At 42.4% G+C, this 18,453-nt stretch overlaps 1 protein-coding gene across 1 annotated transcript in view; it reads left to right on the top strand.

Annotated features, from left to right (window-relative positions):
* LOC116370645 (NLR family CARD domain-containing protein 3-like) overlaps positions 1 to 17,440 on the top strand; it is a 277,910-nt gene extending 260,470 nt beyond the window's left edge. Inside the window, exons 5-13 of the mRNA XM_031819843.1 lie at positions 1,575 to 1,691; positions 1,944 to 2,028; positions 2,158 to 2,268; positions 2,299 to 2,386; positions 3,049 to 4,840; positions 5,137 to 5,310; positions 12,883 to 13,056; positions 16,373 to 16,419; positions 16,812 to 17,440. Coding sequence (XP_031675703.1) covers positions 1,575 to 1,691; positions 1,944 to 2,028; positions 2,158 to 2,268; positions 2,299 to 2,386; positions 3,049 to 4,840; positions 5,137 to 5,310; positions 12,883 to 13,056; positions 16,373 to 16,419; positions 16,812 to 17,338 — 3,115 coding nt within the window. The 3' untranslated portion in view covers positions 17,339 to 17,440. The remainder of the gene's footprint in view (positions 1 to 1,574; positions 1,692 to 1,943; positions 2,029 to 2,157; positions 2,269 to 2,298; positions 2,387 to 3,048; positions 4,841 to 5,136; positions 5,311 to 12,882; positions 13,057 to 16,372; positions 16,420 to 16,811) is intronic.
* The last annotated feature ends 1,013 nt before the right edge of the window (positions 17,441 to 18,453 follow it).

The following is an 18,453-nucleotide window of genomic DNA, read 5'->3' as shown; positions in this document are numbered from 1 at the left end:
GAACAGGAAGGTGGGACTAGAGACTTCATGCACAGTTACCCACCCACTTATACCCATAAGTATAAAATGTCTTTATTCTCACCACTTATACGACCAATGTTCTACTCTGAGACACTTTGTGGGTATGGACCCAGATCTCAACATATTGTTATAAAAAGACATAGAATGTTTGTTTTACATAATAATAAAAAATGAATATTACTAATGTAACCCACTGTAAAGACTGGGTTCAGTTGATTGTGTTGCACTGCTAATGTCCGCGTTCTGGAACTGTCCGCGTCCCCGTACAGAACTGTCCGCGTTCCCGTACAGAATTGTCCGCGTCCACGTTCGGTGTGGCGCCAAGCCGGTTACGCGCAGAGTGGACTGAGGTGATCTTGGGGAATAACGACGGAGTTTGTTACAGTGTTGAGACACCGAAGTTTATTGTTCAATTTGCTTTTTGCTTTACGGTCAGGGACAGTGTGAGTGTAGCCAGATCCTTTTCACTCTCTATCCTTGTTTCAATTTGTGTTTCACCGGATTCATCATCGAGACGAGGGACAGACGAACGACCTGCTAACTAACCAAGCTATTCGGTACAGCTCGGTAAACTAGCTAGCTACTCTACCAGCAGCATCCTAGTTATCCTAGCTAGTCGGTAAAGCTCGGTAAGCTAGCTAGCTACTCTACCAGCAGCATCCTAGTTATCCTAGCTAGTCGGTACAGCTCGGTAAGCTAGCTAGCTACTCTACCAGCAGCATCCTAGTTATCCTAGCTAGTCGGTACAGCTCGGTAAGCTAGCTAGCTACTCTACCAGCAGCATCCTAGTTATCCTAGCTAGTCGGTACAGCTCGGTAAGCTAGCTAGCTACTCTACCAGCAGCATCCTAGTTATCCTAGCTAGTCGGTACAGCTAGGTAAGCTAGCTAGCTACTCTACCAGCAGCATCCTAGTTACCATAGCTACCACTACATCATCACCGGCTGTCTGCATTTCTTCTGGAACGATGGAGCTCCCCGGTTGTTTCTTCCACCTGTTAAATCCCGGTGAGGCTTCTCCCTCTCTCGTTGACGGATGCTGGCTACCTCTGTCCGGTTCTCCTCTCTTCACTAGATGGACGGTAACTTTAGTGTTTAACCCCTCTGTGTCCAAGGACCGAACTTTTGAATATTATTTTCAGGCCGCCTCAATAGCAGGTATTGAACACCGGGTAAATAATCACTAGTCAGAACCTCAACCTCAGTAAACATTCATTATAAAAATCATCTTAATATCTGATATTGTGAGTAAACAACCTCGAGAGTGCGTCTTCCAGCCCTCCAATAAATTACATCATTCAACCCTCCCGGTTAGTAAATTTACCTCAACATCCCCTGGAGAAGGCAGAGTAACGACACCAGCCTTTTAGCGGGGCTGACAGACTGACTACAACGCTCGCGACGCTAAATTAATTTCGTCATTTAAAATGACACACTGCTCTCGTGCGTTAATTAACGTCTGGAAGTCAGTTCTATTTGTGAAACTCTTCTTATGTTTCCCCATCTGAGCTCAGAGTAGATGAGAGATGTAATGTTTGTCTCTGTTGTGTTGAAGACCAGTCAAGCAGGAGAGACCAGCCTCCCCTGTTCCCAGCTGTGTGTCCATGAAGAGTGACTGGTCTATGGAACAACCTATAGTGTTTAGAGAGGGAGACTTTTCTACTGAACAAAGGTAAGAAGAACTCATGGGTCAGTGAGTTAAACAACACTGTCTCTAGTCATTTCTCCTCTCCCATTTTCCCATTTATTTTGGTTGTTTTCATAATCCATAGGCTCATCATTTTGTCCATTTGCATAGTCCTAAACAATATTAAACAAACACAACATTCCCTCCGTGTGTGTGTGTGTGTGTGTGTGTGTGTGTGTGTGTGTGTGTGTGTGTACTCCCTGGATGAGGAGATGTAATCTCATGTTTTGTCCACAGAAACCAACAGGGGAGATCAGAGTCAGAGATTCTCAGTGGTCAGTCTTCCCAGAGTCATCAAACAGACCTGGCCTCCATATTCAGTGTATGTGGTCCTGTTATGTACATGTGTTTTTGTTTACCTCAAGTAAAGTTGATCTGTCAATCATTCATTAATGTGTTAATGAGAAAACATTTATTCTCTTGCTTAACTTATTTACTTTATTTATTTCAGTTGCTTGAAGAGAAAATTATGACATTTGTGAAGAACGAGCTGAAGATGTTCAAGAGGATTCTTAGTCCAGAACTCCCAGAAGGCTTTGAGAGTCAGAAGCAGGATAAGGAAGTGGTGGACCCTGAAGATGAGCAGCAGGAGAGCAGTGCCAGAGAGGGGGCTCTGAAGATCACACTGCACATCCTGAGGAAAATGAACCAGAAGGAGCTTGCTGACACACTGGAGAAATGTAAGATCTGTCTGCGTCATGTTGAATGCTGTTTTATAACATTGTGTTGATTCATTTAGAGAGAGAGACAACATTAATAATACCATCAATGAGGCCTCCCGGGTGGCGCAGTGGTTAAGGGTGCTGTACTGCAGTGCCATCAGAGACTCTGGGTTCGCGCCCAGGCTCTGTCGTAACCGGCCGCGACCGGGAGGTCGTTGTCTCATCGCGCACCAGTGACTCCTGTGGCGGGCCGGGCACAGTGCGCGCTAACCAAGGTTGCCAGGTGCACGGTGTTTCCTCTGGCACATTGGTGCGGCTGGCTTCTGGGTTGGATGTGCGCTGTGTTAAGAAGCTTGGGTTGGGTTGTATATCGGCGGACGCATGACTTTCAACATTCGTCTCTCCCGAGCCCGTACGGGAGTTGTAGCGATGAGACAAGATAGTAGCTACTATACAATTGGAATTGGGGAGAAAAAGGAGTAATTAAAAAAAAAAAAAAATACCAATAATAATATAATCAGTCACACCAGTCTGTAATGCATTATGACAACATTTACACATTTATACAGTCAGTTAAGAGAATAAATTATTATAATGTACAACTTTATAACAGTCCTACAATACTGTAGACATTAAAACAGACGTAATATTAATATCCTCTGTGTTATTTCTTCATTCAGATGATCTTGCTGTGATTTGCCAACGTGAACTCAAATCTAATCTAAAGAAGAAGTTTCAATGTGTATTTGAGGGGATCGCTAAACAAGGAAACCCAACACTTCTCAATAAGATCTACACAGAGCTCTACATCACAGAGGGTGGAACAGGAGAGGTCAATAATGAACATGAGCTGAGACAGATTGAGACAACAACCAGGAAACAAGCAAGACCAGAGACTGCAATCAAATGTAATGATATCTTCAAACCCTTAACTGGACAAGACAAACCTATCAGAACTGTGCTGACAAAGGGAGTCGCTGGCATTGGAAAAACAGTCTCTGTGCAGAAGTTCATTCTGGACTGGGCTGAAGGAAAAGCAAATCAGGATGTCCAATTTGTATTTTCATTCCCTTTTCGGGAGCTGAATTTGATGAAAGAGGACAAACACACTTTCATTGAACTTCTTAATCACTTCTCAATGGAAACCAAACAATCAAGAATCTCCAACTACGACAAGTACAACATTCTGTTCATCTTTGATGGTCTGGATGAGTGCCGACTGCCCCTAGACTTCCAGAAGAACAAGATCTGTTGGGACGTCACAGAGTCAACCTCAGTGGATGTTCTGCTGACAAATCTCATCAAGGGAAATCTGCTTCCCTCTGCTCTCCTCTGGATAACTACCCGACCTGCAGCAGCCAATAAGATCCCTTCTGGGTGTGTTGACCAGGTGACAGAGGTACGAGGGTTCAATGACCCACAGAAGGAGGAGTACTTCAGGAAGAGATTCAGGGATGGGGACCTGGCCAGCAGAATCATCTCACACATAAAGACATCAAGGAGCCTCCACATCATGTGCCACATTCCAGTCTTCTGTTGGATTTCTGCAACAGTCCTTGAACACATGCTGAAACAGAAGAGAGAAGAGATGCCCAAGACTCTGACTGAGATGTACACACACCTTGTGGTGTTTCATACCAAACAGAAGAATGAAAAGTATCTTGGGAAAGAAGAGACAGGTCCACACTGGAATAAAGAGAGCATTCTGTCACTGGGAAAACTGGCTTTTCAACAGCTTGTGACTGGCAATCTGATTTTCTATGAAGAAGACCTGAAAGAGTCTGGCATTGATGTCAATGAAGCCTCAGTGTACTCAGGATTGTGCACACAGCTCTTTAAAGAGGAATGTGTGCTGTACCAGGACAAGGTGTACTGCTTTGTTCATCTGAGCATTCAGGAGTTTCTGGCTGCTGTATATGTGTTCCTCTCATTCATCAACAACAATGAGAATCTAATGTCCGAACAACAATCAACGTCCAGGAACCTTTCTGCGCTGTTCAGAGACAAGCCAAAATGCGCTGTCTACAAGAGTGCTGTGGATAAAGCCTTACAAAGTGAGACAGGAAACCTAGACCTTTTCCTCCGCTTCCTTCTGGGCCTCTCACTGGAGTCCAATCAGAAACACTTACGAGGTCTACTGACAAAGACAAGAAGCAGCTCACAGAGCCATGAAGAAACAGTCAAGTACATCAAGGAGAAGATCAGGGAGAATCCCTCTCCAGAGAGGAGCATCAATCTTTTCCACTGTCTGAATGAACTGAATGACCATTCTCTAGTGGAGGAGGTCCAAAGCTACCTGAGCTCAGGAAGTCTCTCAGAACCCAACCTGTCACCTGATCAGTGGTCAGCTCTGGTCTTTGTGTTGCTGACTTCAGAAAAGGAGCTGGATGTGTTTGACCTGAAGAAATACTCCAGATCAGAGGAAGGTCTTCTGAGGCTGCTGCCAGTGGTCAAAGCCTCCAGAGCTGTTCTGTGAGTAAATAAAATGACATTTAAGAACTAATCATCAGGAAGAAATATTCAGTTTAGAGAAATATATGTATTATAATATGTGTATAATATTACATTGAAAAACATATTGAATAAATACATTGATGTTCACATTAGTATAACAATATGTATAACAATATGACCGTACAATTATAGGAGACGGAAGATGAATCTAAATGTTGTTTGAGAGAATTAACCAAATGCATTTGCCGTTGTCCTTCTACACTACTGGTGTTAAATTACCAATGTGTTTGAAGTCATGATGATCTCTTTGTCAGGCTGTCAGGCTGTGGAGTCACAGAGGAAGGCTGTGCTTCTCTGGTCTCAGCTCTGGAGTCAAACCCCTCACACCTGAGAGAGCTGGACCTGAGTAACAACGACCTGAAGGATTCAGGAGTGAAGCTGCTCTCTGCTGGTCTGAGGAATCCCCACTGTAAACTGGAGACTCTGAGGTCAGTATTATCAGATATGAAAACACTTTATGTATGTAGTTCTCCCATTTGAAAAAGTTTAAATTTTCGGACATATTCACTTATAGTGTATTAAAGTAGTCATACGTTTAGTATTTGGTCCCATATTCCAAGCCTGCAGTGATTACATCAAGGTTGTGATGCATTTGCAGTTTGTCTTGGTTGTGTTTTAGATGTTTTCCAAATAGAAACTGAATGGTTATTAATCATTATTATTCATGATTCATTCATGATTTTTCTTAATCATCAGAATGATTTATTATTGTTTAGAAACATGTTATCTACTCTCCTTTACAATAAATTACTCCAGTCATCATCCACCATTTTGTTATTGGGCAAAACACAACCCAAAACACAACCCAAAACACAGCCAAAACACAGCCAAAACACAACCCAAAACACAGCCAAAACACAACCCAAAACACAGCCAAAACACAACCCAAAACACAGCCAAAACACAACCCAAAACACAGCCAAAACACAACCCAAAACACAGCCAAAACACAACCCAAAACACAACCCAAAACACAACCCAAAACACAACCCAAAACACAACCCAAAACACAACCCAAAACACAGCCAAAACACAGCCAAAACACAGCCAAAACACAACCCAAAACACAACCCAAAACACAACCCAAAACACAGCCCAAACACAGCCAAAACACAACCCAAAACACAGCCCAAAACACAGCCCAAAACACAGCCCAAAACACAGCCAAAACACAGCCAAAACACAACCCAAAACACAACCCAAAACACAACCCAAAACACAGCCCAAAACACAACCCAAAACACAGCCCAAAACACAACCCAAAACACAACCCAAAACACAACCCAAAACACAACCCAAAACACAGCCCAAACACAGCCAAAACACAACCCAAAACACAGCCAAAACACAGCCAAAACACAACCCAAAACACAACCCAAAACACAACCCAAAACACAGCCCAAAACACAGCCCAAAACACAGCCCAAAACACAACCCAAAACACAACCCAAAACACAACCCAAAACACAGCCAAAACACAACCCAAAACACAGCCCAAAACACAGCCCAAAACACAACCCAAAACACAGCCAAAACACAGCCAAAACACAACCCAAAACACAGCCAAAACACAACCCAAACACAACCCAAAACACAACCCAAAACACAACCCAAAACACAACCCAAAACACAGCCAAAACACAGCCAAAACACAACCCAAAACACAACCCAAAACACAGCCAAAACACAGCCAAAACACAACCCAAAACACAACCCAAAACACAACCCAAAACACAGCCCAAAACACAGCCCAAAACACAACCCAAAACACAGCCAAAACACAGCCAAAACACAACCCAAAACACAACCCAAAACACAACCCAAAACACAGCCAAAACACACTGCAAATACAACTAAAGAGTTTGCAACCAAATACTAAACTTTTGACTGCTTTAATACACTATGAGTGAATTGGTCAGATTACTTAAGACTTCTTCAAATGGGGGATATAACATAAAGTGTTTTCATTTTTTATAGCGAAACAGATACAGTTGAAGTGGGAAGTTTAGGTTGCTGTCATTAAAACTTAAACCTCTCCACAAACTTCTTGTTAACAAACTATAGTTTTGGCAAGTCGGCTAGGACATCTACTTTGTGCATGACACAAGTCAATTTTTTCAACAATTGTTTACAGTCAGATTATTTAACTTAGAATTCACTGTGTCACAATACCAGTGGAAAAATTACCTTGTTACATACACTAAGTAGACTGTGCCTTTAAACAGCTTGGAAAATTCCAGAAAATGATGTCATGGCTTTAGAAGCATCTGACTAATTTACATAATTTGGATGCATTTCAAGGCCTACCTTCAAACTCAGTGCCTCTTTGCTTGACATCATGGGAAAATGAAAAGATATCAGCCAAGATCTCAGAAAAAAATTGTAGACCTCCACAAGCCTGGTTCATCCTTGTGAGCAATATACAAATGCCTGGAGGTAACACGTTCATCTTTTCAAACAATAGTAAGCAAGTCTAAACACCATGGGACCACACAGCCGTCATACCGCTCAGGAAGGAGATGCTTTCTGTCTCCTAGAGATTAACTTACTTTGGTGCAAAAAGTGCAAATCAATCCCAGAACAACAGCAAAGGACCTTGTGAAGATGCTGGAGGAAACAGGTACAAAAGTATCTATATCCATACAGTAAAACAAGTTCTATATCGACATAATCTGAAAGGTTGACCAGCAAGGAAGAAGCCACTGCTCCCAAACTGCCATAAAAAAAAGCCTGACTACGGTTTGCAACTGCACATGGGGCCAAAGATCGTACTTTTTGGAGTAATGTTCTCTGGTCTGATGAAACAAAAAAACAACTGTTTGGCCATAATGACCATCGTTATAATTGGAGGAAATACGGGGAAGCTTGCAAGCCGAAGAACACCATCCCAACTGTGAAGCATGGGGGTGACAGCATCATGTTGTGGTGGTGCTTTGCTGCAGGAGGGACTGGTGCACTTCACAAAATAGATGGCATCCCGAGGTAGGAAAATTATTTGGATATATTGAAGCAACATCTCAAGACATCAGTCAGGAAGTTAAAGCTTGGTCACAAATGGGTCTTCCAAATGGACAATGACCCCAACCATACTTACAAAGTTATGGCAAAATGGCTCAATGACAAGAAAGTCAAGGTATTGGAGTGGCCATCACAAAGCCCTGACATCAATCCTAAATGTGTGGGCAGAACTGAAAAAAAAAGTGTGTGCAAGCAAGGAGGCCTACAAACCATACTGTTACACCAGCTCAGGAGGAATGGGCCAAAATTCACCCAACTTATTGTGGGTAGCTTGTGGAAGGCTACCCAAAACGTTTGACCCAAGTTAAACTATTTAAAGGCAATGCTACCAAATACTAATTGAGTGTATGTAAACTTATGAACCACTGGGAATGTGATTAAAGAAATAAAGCTGAAATAAATAATTCTCTCTACTATTATTCTGACATTTCACATTCTTAAAATAAAGTGGTGATCCTACCTGACCTAAGACAGGGAATTGTTACTAGAATTAAATGTCAGGAATTGTAAAAAAATGAAAACTAAAAAACTGAGTTGAAATGTATTTGGCTAAGGTGTATGTAAACTTCCCACTTCAACTGTATGTATTAAACCAAAGAATAGTTGTATGATTTTAATATGATTTGACTCATTGCAGGCTGTCAGGCTGTCTAGTCACAGAGGCAGGCTGTGCTTCTCTGGTCTCAGCTCTGAAGTCAAACCCCTCACACCTGAGAGAGCTGGATCTGAGTAACAATGACCTGAAGGATTCAGGAGTGAAGCTGCTCTCTGCTGGACTGGGGAATCCCCACTGTAAACTGGAGACTCTGAGGTCAGTATTCCTGTAGTTGGTCAACAAGTGATAACTGTTCACCAGATCCACATGTGTTTACCAGACACACATAGTCCACACCATATTTTATTTATTTATTTAACATTTTTATTTCACAGAAAAAAAGAGAGTCTATATACATTGTGTGCAAAAGGCATGAGGAGGTAGGCAATAAACAGGCCATAGGAGTGAATAATTACAATTGAGCAGATTAACACTGGAGTGATAAATGATCAGATGGTCATGTACAGGTAGAGATATTGGTGTGCAAAAGAGCAGAAAAGTAAATAAATAAAAACAGTATGGGGATGAGGTAGGTAAAATGGGTGGGCTATTTACCAATAGACTATGTACAGCTGCAGCGATCGGTTAGCTGCTCAGATAGCAGATGTTTGAAGTTGGTGAGGGAGATAAAAGTCTCCAACTTCAGCGATTTTTGCAATTCGTTCCAGTCACAGGCAGCAGAGTACTGGAATGAAAGGCGGCCAAATGAGGTGTTGGCTTTAGGGATGATCAGTGAGATACACCTGCTGGAGCGCGTGCTACGGATGGGTGTTGCCATCGTGACCAGTGAACTGAGATAAGGCGGAGCTTTACCTAGTATGGACTTGTAGATGACCTGGAGCCAGTGGGTCTGGCGACGAATATGTAGCGAGGGCCAGCCGACTAGAGCATACAAGTCACAGTGGTGGGTGGTATAAGGTGCTTTAGTGACAAAGCGGATGGCACTGTGATAAACTGCGTCCAGATTGCTGAGTAGAGTGTTGGAAGCAATTTTGTAGATGACGTCGCCAAAGTCGAGGATCGGTAGGATAGTCAGTTTTACTAGGGTAAGTGTGGCGGCGTGAGTGAAGGAGGCTTTGTTGCGGAATAGAAAGCCGACTCTTGATTGGATTTTCGATTGGAGATGTTTGATATGAGTCTGGAAGGAGAGTTTACAGTCTAGCCAGACACCTAGGTACTTATAGATGTCCACATATTCAAGGTCAGAACCATCCAGGGTGGTGATGCTAGTCGGGCATGCGGGTGCAGGCAGCGAATGGTTGAAAAGCATGCATTTGGTTTTACTAGCGTTTAAGAGCAGTTGGAGGCCACGGAAGGAGTGTTGTATGGCACTGAAGCTCGTTTGGAGGTTAGATAGCACAGTGTCCAAGGACGGGCCGGAAGTATATAGAATGGTGTCGTCTGCGTAGAGGTGGATCAGGGAATCGCCCGCAGCAAGAGCAACATCATTGATATATACAGAGAAAAGAGTCGGCCCGAGAATTGAACCCTGTGGCAGGGTAATGGTGAGAGATTAGTATGTTTTGTTGTAGCCTCTGTTATTGGTAATGGTGAGAGGTTAGCATGGTTTGTTGTAGCCTCTGTTATTGGTAATGGTCAGAGGTTAGCATGTTTTGTTGTAGCCTCTGTTATTGGTAATGGTGAGAGGTTAGTATGTTTTGTTGTAGACTCTGTTATTGGTAATGGTGAGAGGTTAGTATGTTTTGTTGTAGCCTCTGTTATTGGTAATGGTGAGGTTAGCATGTTTTGTTGTAGCCTCTGTTACTGGTAATGGTGAGAGGTTAGCATGTTTTGTTGTACCCTCTGTTATTGGTAATGGTGAGAGGTCAGCATGTTTTGTTGTAGCCTCTGTTATTGGTAATGGTGAGAGGTTAGTATGTTTTGTTGTAGCCTCTGCTATTGGTAATGGTGAGAGGTTAGTATGTTTTGTTGTAGCCTCTGTTATTGGTAATGGTGAGAGGTTAGCATGTTTTGTTGTAGCCTCTGTTATTGGTAATGGTGAGAGGTTAGTATGTTTTGTTGTAGCCTCTGTTATTGGTAATGGTGAGAGATTAGTATGTTTTGTTGTAGCCTCTGTTATTGGTAATGGTGAGAGGTTAGCATGTTTTGTTGTAGCCTCTGTTATTGGTAATGGTGAGAGGTTAGCATGTTTTGTTGTAGCCTCTGTTATTGGTAATGGTGAGAGATTAGTATGTTTTGTTGTAGCCTCTGTTATTGGTAATGGTGAGAGGTTAGCATGTTTTGTTGTAGCCTCTGTTATTGGTAATGGTGAGAGGTTAGCATGTTTTGTTGTAGCCTCTGTTATTGGTAATGGTGAGAGGTTAGCATGTTTTGTTGTAGCCTCTGTTATTGGTAATGGTGAGAGGTTAACATGTTTTGTTGTAGCCTCTGTTATTGGTAATGGTGAGAGGTTAGCATGTTTTGTTGTAGCCTCTGTTATTGGTAATGGTGAGAGGTTAGTATGTTTTGTTGTAGCCTCTGTTATTGGTAATGGTGAGAGGTCAGCATGTTTTGTTGTAGCCTCTGTTATTGGTAATGGTGAGAGGTTAGCATGTTTTGTTGTGGCCTCTAACTTTCTCAGTCATTATTATTCATGTTTTGTTCATGATTGTTCTTAATCATGGCATCATCAAGATTAATTTACTATTGTTTAGAAACATGTTATCTACTCTCTTAGACAGAAAATGACTTCAGTCATCATCCACCATTTTATTATTGGGCAAAACACAACAAACAACAAACTGCAAATGCAACCAACACGTTTGCAACCAAATACTAAACTTTTGACAACTTTAATACTCTATGAGTGAATTTGTCAGAATACTTATAACTTCTTCAAATGGGGGACTAGAAACATAAAGTGCTTTTATTTTCAATCGTGAAACAGATATGTATTAAAATTCCCTCAAATAGAAGGTGACATTATAAACTGTCACCTCATATGAAACATTTGATCTCTAATACAAAATGTTGGCGTGTAGAGCCACATTTAAAATGTCTGCTTCACTGTCAAAATAGATATGGTGTGGACTGTTTACTCAATACAATCTAAATCTGACACCTCACTGTCTGTCTTGATTGATAATGGGGTGGCTGGGTAGCTTAGTGGTTAGAGTGTTGGACGAGTAACCGAAAGGTTGCAAGTTCGAAACCCTGAGCTGACAAGGTACAAATCTGTCGTTCTACCCCTGAACATGCAGTTAACCCACAGTTCCTAGGCTGTCATTGAAAATAAGAATTTGTTCTTAACTGACTTGCCTAGTTATAAATAAATATATAATGCTTTTTAAACTGGTCTGGTCAGTCTACTCAAATATTTGTACTATACATGTTTCTATCTGCAGGCAATACTTTGATCATTTGTCATTTTTAAGCATTAATTTACGAATAGATATTTAAGATTTCAGGACACTGATATATCTGAATATGTAAAAAAATATACTGCCACTATTTTCACCACCAGAGAATATCAGTGTGATTTTAATATGACTGGACTCTTTGCAGGCTGTCAGGCTGTCTAGTCACAGAGGAAGGCTGTGCTTCTCTGGTCTCAGCTCTGAGGTCAAACCCCTCACACCTGAGAGAGCTGGATCTGAGTAACAATGACCTGAAGGATTCAGGAGTGGAGCTGCTCTCTGATGGACTGGGGAATCCCCACTGTAAACTGGAGACTCTGAGGTCAGTATTCCTGTAGTTGGTCAACAAGTGATAACTGTTCACCAGATCCACATGTGTTTACCAGACACACATAGTCCACACCATATGTGTTTGGACAGTGAAGCTTACAGTTTTAAATGTGGTGCTCCAGCATTTTGGATTTGAGATATAATGTTTCATATTAGGAGACAGTATAGAATGTCACCTTTTATTTGAGGTTAAAGGTAAGAGGTTAGTATGTTTTGTTGTAGCCTCTGTTATTGGTACTGTTGAGAAGTTAGCATGTTTTGTTGTAGCCTCTGTTATTGGTAATGGTGAGAGGTTAGTATGATTTGTTGTAGCTTCTAACTTTCTCACTCAATTAAATTCATGATTCGTACATTATTTTTCTTAATCATTTCATCACCATTTTAATATTTGGCAAAAAAACAAAAACCAAAACACACAAAAAAAACTGCACAACAAAACAATTACATCCATTGAAATACTTTCAAACACTATAAGTGAATTGGTCAGAATACTTTTGACTCAAATATTTGTACTATACATTTTTCAATCTACAAGCAATACTTTGTTCATTTGTAATTTCTAAGAATGATACATTTATTTATGAATAGATATGACAGGTTTCAGCATCCTGGTGTAACTGAAAATGTTTAAAAATATACTGCCAGTATTTTCACCACCAAAGAATATCAGTGTGGTTTTAATATAATTTGACTCTTTGCAGGCTGTCAGGCTGTCTAGTCACAGAGGAAGGCTGTGCTTCTCTGGTCTCAGCTCTGAGGTCAAACCCCTCACACCTGAGAGAGCTGGACCTGAGCTACAATCACCCAGGAGACTCAGGAGTCAGACTGCTCTCTGCTGGACTGGAGGATCCACACTGCAGACTGGAGAAACTCAAGTATGTAGAGGGTTTATGTCAATGTTCATATCAGACATGTTGGACTTATCAGGCTGGTTAAGACAAACATTCTGACCACCACTTGGACAAAGTTATATAATGAATATGCTGACTGTGAGTCCAGTGTGTGTCCTGTATCTGTCCATTGTGTTTGGCCATTGTCCTTTCACACTGGCAAGACACACTCACTGAACACACATAGGACACCAACAGGACACACACACACACACACACACACACACACACACACACACACACACACACACACTGGACACACATAGGACACCAACAGGACACACACACACTGGACACAATATGTTGCTCATTACCTTCCACAGCAATAATCGTTTCACCACAGGGGTGTTGTGGTTAACTAACTGGATATTCTGTTAATTTTCACATATCAATCACAATTAAAGCTTAATTGTCTACATGGACATTCTACTTGTGAAATAAACAGTGTGTTTTTAAAATCATGATGATCTCTTTGTCAGGCTGTCAGGCTGTGGAGTCACAGAGGAAGGCTGTGCTTCTCTGGTCTCAGCTCTGAGGTCAAACCCCTCACACCTGAGAGAGCTGGATCTGAGTAACAATGACCTGAAGGATTCAGGAGTGAAGCTGCTCTCTGCTGGACTGGGGAATCCCCACTGTAAACTGGAGACTCTGAGGTCAGTATTATCAGATATGAAAGCACTTTATCTATGTAGTTCTCCCATTTGAAAAGTCATAATTATTCGGTTATATTCACTTATAGTGTATTAAAGTAGTCATACGTTTAGTATTTGGTCCCATATTCCAAGCCTGCAGTGATTACATCAAGCTTGTGATTCTACTAACTTGTTGAATTAATTTGCAGTTTGTCTTGGTTGTGTTTTAGATGTTTTCCTAATAGAAACTGAATGGTGAACAATGTCCTGTCATTTTGGAGTCACTTCACTTGTATTGTCAGTAAGAATAGAAGATGTTTCTGAACACTTCTACATTCATGTGGATGCTACCATGAGTATGATGAATAATCAGGAATGAATCGAGAATGATGATGAATGAGAAAGTTACAGAGGCTCAAAGATCCCCTCTGTTATTGGTAATGGTGAGAGGTTAGCATGTTTTGTTGTATCCTCTGTTATTGGTAATGGTGAGAGGTTAGCATGTTTTGTTGTAGCCTCTGTTATTGGTAATGGTGAGAGGTTAGCATGTTTTGTTGTAGCCTCTGTTATTGGTAATGGTGAGAGGTTAGCATGTTTTGTTGTAGCCTCTGTTATTGGTAATGGTGAGAGGTTAGCATGTTTTGTTGTAGCCTCTGTTATTGGTAATGGTGAGAGGTTAGCATGTTTTGTTGTAGCCTCTGTTATTGGTAATGGTGAGAGGTTAGTATGTTTTGTTGTAGCCTCTGTTATTGGTAATGGTGAGAGGTTAGCATGTTTTGTTGTAGTCTCTGTTATTGGTAATGGTGAGAGGTTAGCATGTTTTGTTGTAGCCTCTGTTATTGGTAATGGTGAGAGGTTAGCATGTTTTGTTGTAGCCTCTGTTATTGGTAATGGTGAGAGGTTAGCATGTTTTGTTGTAGCCTCTGTTATTGGTAATGGTTAGAGGTTAGCATGTTTTGTTGTAGCCTCTGTTATTGGTAATGGTGAGAGGTTGGCATGTTTTGTTGTAGCCTCTGTTATTGGTAATGGTGAGAGGTTAGCATGTTTTGATGTAGCCTCTGTTATTGGTAATGGTGAGAGGTTAGCATGTTTTGTTGTAGGCTCTGTTATTGGTAATGGTGAGAGGTTAGCATGTTTTGTTGTAGCCTCTGTTATTGGTAATGGTGAGAGGTTAGCATGTTTTGTTGTAGCCTCTGTTATTGGTAATGGTGAGAGGTTACAAGCAATACTTTGATCATTTGTCATTTTTTATGATGATACACTATTTTACGAATAGATATGGAAGGTTTCAGGACACTGATATATCTGAATATGTTGAAAAAATATACTGCCACTATTTTCACCACCAAAGAATATCAGTGTGATTTTAATATGATTTGACTCCTTGCAGGCTGTCAGGCTGTCGAGTCACAGAGGAAGGCTGTGCTTCTCTGGTCTCAGCTCTGAGGTCAAACCCCTCACACCTGAGAGAGCTGGACCTGAGCTACAATCACCCAGGAGACTCAGGAGTCAGACTGCTCTCTGCTGGACTGGAGGATCCACACTGCAGACTGGAGAAACTCAAGTATGTAGAGGGTTTATGTCAATGTTCATATCAGACATGTTGGACTTATCAGGCTGGTTAAGACAAACATTCTGACCACCACTTGGACACAGTATACACACACACACAGTATACACACACACACACAGTATACACACACACACACACACACACACACACACACACACACACACACACACACACACACACACACACACACAGTACAGTACAGTACAGACAAACATTCGCTTGGCGTATATACGTGTGTGTGTGTGTGTGTGTGTGTGTGTGTGTATACTGTGTGTGTGTGTGTATACTGTGTGTGTGTGTGTGTATACTGTGTGTGTGTGTGTGTGTGTGTGTACTGTGTGTGAGTGTGTCGTGTGTGGGTGTGTGTGTGTCCAGTGTGTGTGTCATTGAGCATTGGACCCACAGACACACACACTGGACACACACACACACTCACACACTGGACAAACACACACACAGGACTTACACACACAGTACACGCACACACACGCACACACACACACACAGTACACACACACACACAGTATACACACACACACACACACAGACAAACATTCGCTTGGCGTATATACGTGTGTGTGTGTGTGTGTGTGTGTGTGTGTGTGTGTGTATACTGTGTGTGTGTGTATACTGTGTGTGTGTGTGTGTGTGTATACTGTGTGTGTGTGTGTACTGTGTGTGTGTGTGTGTGTGCGTGTGTGTGCGTGTACTGTGTGTGTGTTTGTCCAGTGTGTGAGTGTGTGTGTGTGTCCAGTGTGTGTGTCTGTGGGTCCAATGCTCAATGACACACACACTGGACACACACACACCCAGGACTTACACACACAGTACACGCACACACACACACACACACACACAGTACACACACACACAGTATACACACACACACAGTACACACACACACACAGTATACACACACACACACAGTATACACACACACACACACACACACACACACACACACACACACACACACACACACACACACACACACACACAGTACAGTAGTGTGTACTGTGTGTGTGTGTGTGTGTGTGTGTGTGTGTGTTCAGGTGTATCCCTCAATGACTGTCTGTTCTTCTGCTTACCGCTACAGTGTGGAACATGGTGGAGAGAACAGAATGAAACCTGGACTTAGAAAATGTGAGTGTTGACTGCTGTGAAGAATATGACTAAGAATAAGTCTTAATTCAAGTTAAGTCAAAGACCAGAAATCAGGGACACCAAAGTTTACAAAGAGTTGATTTGTGTGTGTGTGTGTGTGTGTGTGTGTGTGTGTGTGTGTGTGTGTGTGTGTGTGTGTGTGTGTGTGTGTGTGTGTGTGTGTGTGTGTGTGTGTGTGTAATTAATGGGAATCAGTGTGTTTTATATTACCATACAGTATAACATATGATCATTCAACAAGTCTCAAGTTACCTTAACTTCTCCTTTTGATACCTAGAAACATCTACATTAAATGAATTAGTGAAAAGTGAGTTAACATTCTAATGTGAATGATGATGATTTCTAATATTGTGTCTGGTTTCATCCATCAGATGTCTGTGATCTCACACTGGACCCAAACACAGTAGACAGACACCTCTCTCTGTCTGAGGAGAACAGAAAGGTGACATGTAGGACAGAGGAGCAGCCGTATCCTGATCACCCAGAGAGATTTGAGGTCTGGGGACAGGTGCTGTGTAGAGAGGGTCTGACTGGGCGCTGTTACTGGGAGGTAGAGTGGAGTGGGGGAAGGGCTGTTATAGGAGTGACATATAAAGGAATCAACAGGAGAGGAGGTGCTGACTGTTGTCTTGGATTCAATGACAAGTCCTGGACTCTGTTCTGCTCTGACAACCGTTACTATGCCAGGCACAATAATAAACCCACTACCATAGACGTCCCCTCCTCCAGCTCCCACAGAGTAGGAGTGTATCTGGACTGGCCAGCCGGCACTCTGTCCTTCTATAGAGCCTCCTCTGACACACTGACCCACCTGATCACATTCACCTCCACATTCACTGAGCCCCTCTATCCAGGGTTTTGGGTTTGTGATGATGGTGACTCAGTGTCCCTAAAATAATAACACACACTCTGGACAAACACACACACACACACACACACACTGGACACATACACACACACACACACACACACACACACACACACACACACACACACACACACACACTGGACACACACACACACACACACTAAACACAAAGACACACACACTGGACAAACACACACACACACACACACACACACTAAACACAAAGACACACACACTGGACAAACACACACATTAACACACACACACTGAACACACACACACACACAATTGGACACACACACACACACTGGACAAACACACACACTGGACTCACAAACACACACATACACACACACTGAACACACACACACACAATTGGACACACACACACACACTGGACAAACACACACACTGGACTCACAAACACACACACACACACACACATACACACACACACACATACACACACACTGAACACACACACACACACACACTGAACAATTGGACACACACACACACAGGACACACACACACACTGAACACACACACACTGGACACACACACTCTGGACACACACACACTCTGGACACACACACACTCTGGACACACACACACTCTGGACACACACACACACTGGACACACACACACACACACCGGACACACACACTGGACACACACACACACTGGACACACACACACTGGACAAATACACACACACACAAACACACACACAGGACACACACGCACACTGGACACACACTCTGGGCACACACACACTCTGGGCACACACACACTCTGGACACACACACACACTGGACACACACACACACTGGACACACACACTCAGGACACACACATTCTACACACACACACTCTGGACACACACACACACACTGAACACACACACACACTGAACAATTGGACACACACACACACAGGACACACACACTGAACACACACACACTGGACACACACACTCTGGATACACACACACAGTGGACACGCACACACACACTCTGGACACACACACACACACTGGACACACACACACAGACAGGACACACACTGGACACACACACATAGGACAAACACACACTCTGGACACACACACACACTGGACACACACACACACTGGACACACACA

Source organism: Oncorhynchus kisutch, unplaced genomic scaffold (genome assembly GCF_002021735.2).
Source record: "Oncorhynchus kisutch isolate 150728-3 unplaced genomic scaffold, Okis_V2 scaffold2680, whole genome shotgun sequence".
NCBI classification, from domain to species: domain Eukaryota; kingdom Metazoa; phylum Chordata; class Actinopteri; order Salmoniformes; family Salmonidae; genus Oncorhynchus; species Oncorhynchus kisutch.
Note: the sequence above shows the minus strand (reverse complement) of the source record. Positions and strands in the feature narration are given on the sequence as shown.